This window comes from Callorhinchus milii, unplaced genomic scaffold (assembly GCF_018977255.1).
Source record: "Callorhinchus milii isolate IMCB2004 unplaced genomic scaffold, IMCB_Cmil_1.0 Scaffold18, whole genome shotgun sequence".
Classification (NCBI taxonomy): Eukaryota; Metazoa; Chordata; class Chondrichthyes; order Chimaeriformes; family Callorhinchidae; genus Callorhinchus; species Callorhinchus milii.
Genome location: NW_024704759.1, coordinates 15061789 through 15068433, shown reverse-complemented (window position 1 = coordinate 15068433; position 6645 = coordinate 15061789). Strand labels below are relative to the sequence as shown.

The window sequence follows — 6645 nt, the reverse complement described above, 5'->3', positions numbered from 1 at the left end:
GGGAGTGATGTGTTCCCGAAGCCTGGTGCGGGACAGTACACGAGCGGCAGAGTTCTGAATGACCTGCAATGTGGAGGGAGGTGCCGGGAAGGCCGGCGAGGAGAGAGTTCCCATAGTCCAGCCTTGAGGTGATAAAGACGTGGACCAGAGTTTCAGCCGCGTGAGGGGTGAGGTAGTGCCACAGTCTGGCGATATTCCGGAGGTGATGGAAGGCAGTGTCAGTTGTGGCGCAGATATCAGGGAGAAAGGACAGCTCAGGGTCGAACAGAACACCGAGGTTCCTGACCGGCTTTGAGAACAACCGGGTTCCTACTCACTGCTGGGTAAAGAAACTTGCCTCAGGTTTCACCCCAGGGAATCAAACCCAGGTCTCCCACTTGCTACACTGAGCTACAGGATTCCATCATGTAAAGTGTAATGACTATGTTTTGTGAGCGAAACATTTGTATGGTGCCTTTCACGTCAGGACGTCCCAAGGTGCTGGACAGTTAGGGATCCGCACCCGAGCTGGTAGTTACGATCTGGAGGGCGGGGAGGGAAGGGGTAGGAGGATGACCAAAGGCCTGGTCGAAGAGGAGGATCTTGGGACGGGTCTTGAAGGAGGCAGAGGAGGGGGTGAGGTGAGGGACTGGAATGGTGTTCCAGATGGTGGGGCAGAGAGGCAAGATGTGAAGCAGGCCAGAGCCTGCTGAATGGAGGGAGCGAGAAGGATGGTAGGGGGTTGGAAGCTCGCAGAGGTTGGGGGGTGGGGGGGAGAAAGTCTGTGGAGGGCTTTAAAGGGAGGTCCAGGATCTTGAACTATATCCTCTGTGTGATGGGAAGCCGGTGGGGTTGAGTCAGGATAGGGTCACGGAGTCTGGTGCGGGAGAGGACACGGGCTACAGAGGATGATCTGTAGCCTGTGGAGAGGAGCTTGGGTGCCACACACAGCTCTGTTCACACACACACAGCCCTACTCATGCGCACAGCCCTACACACACACACACACATAGTCCTATACACACATACATACACAGCCCTACACACACACACAGCCCTATACACACACACACACAGCCCTACACACACACAGCCCTATACACACATACACAGCCCTACACACACACACACAGCCCCACACACACACACACACATAGTCCTATACACACATACATACACAGCCCTACACACACACACACAGCCCTATACACACACATACACAGCCCTACACACACACACACAGCCCTATACACACACATACACAGCCCTACACACACACACACACACCCCACACACAGCCCTACACACACACACAGTCCCACCCCCCCACAGCCCCCCACACACACACACAGTCCCACACACACACACAGCCCTATACACACACACACACAGCCCTATACACACACACACACAGCCCTATACACACACATACACAGCCCCACCCCCCCACAGCCCTACACACACACACACACACCCCACACACACAGCCCTACACACACACACAGTCCCCCCCACACACACACACACACACAGCCCCGGGCCATGCGCAGTGGGTGAGGCGGGGATGGCGCTGAGCAGCCGGGCTCTGGTGGAGGATTTCCTGGGCTATAAGCTCCGGCAGCGGGGGCACTGTTGGCCGCCGAGCGAGGCCCAGGCCCAGGCCGAGGCCGCGGGGCCGGGTAGCGCGGGGCCGGAGGAGGAGGAGGAGGCGGAGCGGGTCCGGGTGGCGCTGCGGGAGGCGGCCGAGGAGTTCGAGCTGAGGTACCGCAGGGCTTTCCGCGGCCTCGCGGCCCAACTCCATGTCACCCCCGACACCGCGTACCAGCGCTTTGAGCAGGTGGTCGGAGAGCTGTTCCGCGATGGCGTCAACTGGGGCCGCATCGTCGCCTTTTTCTGCTTCGGCGGCGCTCTGAGCGCCGAGAGTCTGGACAAGGAGATGGCGCCGCTCGTCCCGCGCATCGCGTCCTGGATGATCATCTACATGGAGAGCAATCTGCAGCCCTGGATCCTGCAGCACGGCGGCTGGGTTAGTGCCCCCCCCCCCCCCCCCCCCCCCCCCCCCCCCCCCCCCCCCCCCCCCCCGGGGGTCCTGCCCCCCACCCCCCCGGGGGTCCTGCCCACCCCCCGGGGTCCTGCCCCCCCCCCGGGGGTCCTGCCCCCCCCCCGGGGGTCCTGCCCCCCCCCCGGGGTCCTGCCCCACCCCCCCCCCGGGGGTCCTGCCCCCCCCCCGGGGGTCCTGCCCCCCCCGGGGTCCTGCCCCCCCCCGGGGGTCCTGCCCCCCCCCCCCCCGCGGGGTCCTGCCCCCCCCCCCCGGGGTCCTGCCCCCACCCCCCGGGGTCCTGCCCCCCCCCCCCGGGGGTCCTGCCCCCCCCCCCGGGGGTCCTGCCCCCCCCCCCGGGGGTCCTGCCCCCCACCCCCGGGGGTCCTGCCCCCCCCCCGGGGTCCTGCCCCCCCCCCCGGGGGTCCTGCCCCCCCCCCCCCGGGGTCCTGCCCCCCCCCCCCGGGGTCCTGCCCCCCCCCCCCCCGGGGTCCTGCCCCCCCCCCCGGGGGTCCTGCCCCCGGGGGTCCTGCCCCCACCCCCGGGGTACTGCCCCCCACCCCCCGGGGTCCTGCCCCCCCCCCCGGGGTCCTGCCCCCCCCCCCGGGGTCCTGCCCTCCCCCCCCCAGTGTCTACCCTCCCCACCCGTTTTTCCCCCGGGTTCCGGGAGGGCGGGCGGTGGGGTGGTTCCTGGAGCGGGCGGGCGGTGGGGTGGTTCCCGGAGCGGGCGGGCGGTGGGGTGGTTCCCGGAGTGGGCGGGCGGTGGGGTGGTTCCCGGAGTGGGCGGGCGGTGGGTGGTTCCCGGAGCGGGCGGGCGGTGGGGTGGTTCCCGGAGCGGGCGGGCGGTGGGGTGGGTCCCGGAGCGGGCGGGCGGTGTGGGGGATTATAGTGGGCAGTTTCTTGGCTTCTGTTTTGTTCATTTGTTTGGTTTTACGGCTGGAGATTCACAAGAACCAATGAAAGAACCCGAGCTCTGGCCGGGGCCGAGTGACCGGAGCCGATCTCTGGCCGGGGCCGAGTGACCGGAGCCGAGCTCTGGCTGGGGCCGAGTGACCGGAGCCGAGCTCTGGCCGGGGCCGAGTGACCGGAGCCGAGCTCTGGCCGGGGCCGAGTGACCGGAGCCGAGCTCTGGCCGGGGCCGAGTGACCGGAGCCGAGCTCTGGCCGGGGCCGAGTGACCGGAGCCGAGCTCTGGCCGGGGCCGAGTGACCGGAGCCGAGCACTGGCCGGGGCCGAGTGACCGGAGCCGAGCACTGGCCGGGGCCGAGCTTCACGGGAGATGGCCACTGACAGCACAGCAGCTCCAATGCTGTAACCATTTGCTGTTGTGTTTACACAGGAGGCTTTTGTGGCCCTGTACGGCAATAATGCAGCTGCCCGGAGCCGCCACATACAGGAGACCGTGACCTGGCTGATGACTCTGGTGGCTGTGGGCGCCGGTCTGGCTATCGCCGTGTTCCTGGCCCGGAGAAGATAACAAAGTTTACACGTCTGGACTGGACTGCAGTGTTGGGTGGGGTGTGTGTGCGCAATGTGGCTGCTCAGTTTACAGGCGATCAGGCAATGGGGATGTTTTGACAAGAGTGCTGGTTATTTGCACAAAACAACATGAAAAGCCAAGGCTGCAGCAGCCGCAAGTCAGTAGCCTGTGTGAGGAATGATGGACGATTGCATTGTCCTGGCATTGCCCCCCCCCGACCCACCATATGCTGATTTTAGGCTCACTTTGTTGGGAAATGACCCTGACAGAGCCTGGACTGAAGACAAGTAGCACAGCCACAGTGACCTGGGAATAGCAGCAAAAGGAGAGACTGCAAGAGGCTTCACCACATGGTATCAGATCCCATTCCTATGATGCCTTTATCCTAAGATCAACATTTAAAATGATCAACTTTCTTAATTACACACCAACTGTTCTCAATATGTGAGATTTCACTGGAAGCGCTCCCAGGCGCTGCCCTGTGTGAATGGTGCTATTTAAGTGCAAGTTGTTGTTGAAGCTTAACTTCTCTGCCAATGAGACGCTTCCCTGTGTAGAGGATGCTGTATACGTGCAAGCTGTTCTCTGCCTGTGCTGTAAACTCTGCTCGTCAGGGGAAGCTGTTCCTGTTCATCAGGCCTGGCTCCAGCAATGTTCAACGGCACAACATTTAGTGATTGTGATATAATTGGAGGTGACTCACAAAGTGCGTCACAATGGTTTAATGTCTGTAAATGTTTTGTTTCATAAAGTTGCATATGTTTAATTTTATTCCTGAAATAATTCCTCACTTTCATTGCTGCTGATGTGTTAGAATCGAGCCTGTTAATTGGAGTGAATGGTAAAGCATGTCTGAGCTCAGCTACTTGTGAGCATATCTGTGGTACAGCTACGTCACAAGAATGCTTAAAGCCAAAATTGGGCTGCCCCAGTGAGAGGGGATGTTTAGCGGTAACATTTACGGGTTCATCACACATCCTCTGTGGCTGCACGTTTCCAATGAGTTGTTTTATTTAATGACATCTAATATGGATTTCAAATTTCTTATCAATTCATTCCTGTATTGTTAAGATGAAATATATTTGTGTCCTCACACTAATTTCAATGCCACAAACTTAACACTGATCAAGTACTCTGTGCAAGTGACTTAATACACGTGTACCTGTGCTTGTGAAATTGCTGCTCATGTTTATATGTCCTGTGTCTGTGAGTAAGTGGAATTGTTTGTTGTCTGTCTATGAATTTCCCCATATCTGTGCCGGAGTTCGCTCCTCGCGAGAGCTCGCTACTCTAATCCCATTCCCTGCTTTCTTCTCATCGTGTCTGTGCTGATGCTCTCTCTCCCACTGGAGCTCTCTACCCTAACCCCATTCCCTGCTCTCTCCCCATCGTGTCTGTGCTAGTGCTCACTCCTCAATGGAGCTCTCTACTGTTATTTTCACTTCACCTTTTTATATTTTGGTTTTTCACTTCTGTAGATTGTACAGTCAAGGAAATGGAATATGTTATTTAAGTGCTGTATCAATAAATTGCCTTTTACAATCTCTTGAACTTTGGAAAACTTATTTAATCTAAAACACAAAGTTCTTCACAAAGCTGAACAACAAGCTTTTATTAGAAGAATACTGTGGTTCAGAGGACACTGTGTGAGATATGACAACTGAGCCGTAAATAAAGTGTAGGTTGCTATTAGCCTCTAACAAAAATCTAAACCTTCACTTTTTACCAGTCTTTCTGCTCATAGTCCCAGTTTGAAGATAAACTTTCAATGTCAATCTATGTTTGGCCTTACTCGGCTTCTCCGGGCAATTATTGGACAGCTTTAACACAGTTATGATGCTTTGCAAATGACTGATGGTGTCTCCTCTCTAGCAGGAACATATCCAATATAAAGTGCAAAATCGTGGTTCTGCACAGCCCAAGCAAAGACAATAAGGGAATTGATTGGAAGATACTGTAGGCTGCAGTTCCCAATTGTTGATTCATACCTTGGGGGCCGTGGTGGACACCAACCTTAGCCTGGACACAACCTCTCCTGCCCCTCCCCCACACAGTCTCCCCCCCCATCAAACACAGCCCACACACACACTCCCACCCCCCCTCCACTCACCCACATACAGTCGCAGTGAATATTTAGACATTTTATTTTTATCAAAAATTCCATTTCCAAAACATTCTCTGTCACAGTGAGAGGAACACCTTCAGGCTGATCCTCATTGTGGCTGTGCTGTAGTGTGAGAGAGAATTGACAATCAACAACAAATTGCATTCATACAGCGAGCTTCACGTCAGGATAGAGGGCGTGTGTGAGAGAGAGACTGAGCTGGAGTGTGAGTGAGATTAGGGCTCCTCACACCCATTAACCTAATTAGATTGAATGCAGACCTGAACCATGTCTTCACTACTTCCTGCGCAGGTCAGGTGAGGGATGGCCTCTGGCAGCGCGAGCCGAGCCTGAGCCGAGTGACCAGGGGCTCAACTAATGCCAGTGTCTCCGCTTCCTCCGAGTGAAGGCAGATCTCAGTGTGTGTGTGTGTGTGAGGCCGTGTCTGTCTCTGTCTGTGTGTGTGTATCTGTGTGTCTCTGTCTGTGTGTGTGTATCTGTGTGTCTCTGTCTGTGTGTGTGTCTGTCTCTGTGTGTCTCTGTCTGTGTGTGTGTGTGAGGCCGTGTCTGTCTGCCGTGTGTGTGTCTGTCTCTGTGTGTCTGTGTGTCTCTGTCTGTGTGTGTGTGTGTGTGAGGCCATGTCTGTGTCTGTCTGTCTGTCTGTGTGTGTGTGTATCTGTCTGTCTGTGTGTCTGTCTCTGTGTGTCTCTGTCTGTGTGTGTGTGTGTCAGGCTATGTCTGTCTGTCTGTGTGTGTGTCTGTCTGTGTGTGTGTCTGTCTGTGTGTGTGTCTGTCTGTGTGTCTGTCTGTCTCTTTCTGTGTGTGTCTGTCTGCCGTGTGTGTGTCTGTCTCTGTGTGTCTGTGTGTCTCTGTCTGTGTGTGTGTGTGAGGCCATGTCTGTGTCTGTCTGTCTGTCTGTGTGTGTGTGTATCTGTCTGTCTGTGTGTCTGTCTCTGTGTGTCTCTGTCTGTGTGTGTGTGTGTCTGTCTGTCTGTCTGTGTGTGTGTGTGTGTATGTGTGAGGCTATGTCTGTCTGTCTGTGTGT

At 56.9% G+C, this 6645-nt stretch overlaps 1 protein-coding gene across 1 annotated transcript; it reads left to right on the top strand.

Annotated features, from left to right (window-relative positions):
• Positions 1–1503: 1503 nt before the first annotated feature.
• Positions 1504–4823, top strand: LOC121850392 (bcl-2-like protein 1). The gene is made up of 2 exons (XM_042341964.1): positions 1504–2005; positions 3356–4823. The coding sequence occupies exons 1-2, from the start codon at positions 1544–1546 to the stop codon at positions 3491–3493; spliced, it is 600 nt and encodes a 199-aa protein (XP_042197898.1). The 5' UTR covers positions 1504–1543; the 3' UTR covers positions 3494–4823.
• The last annotated feature ends 1822 nt before the right edge of the window (positions 4824–6645 follow it).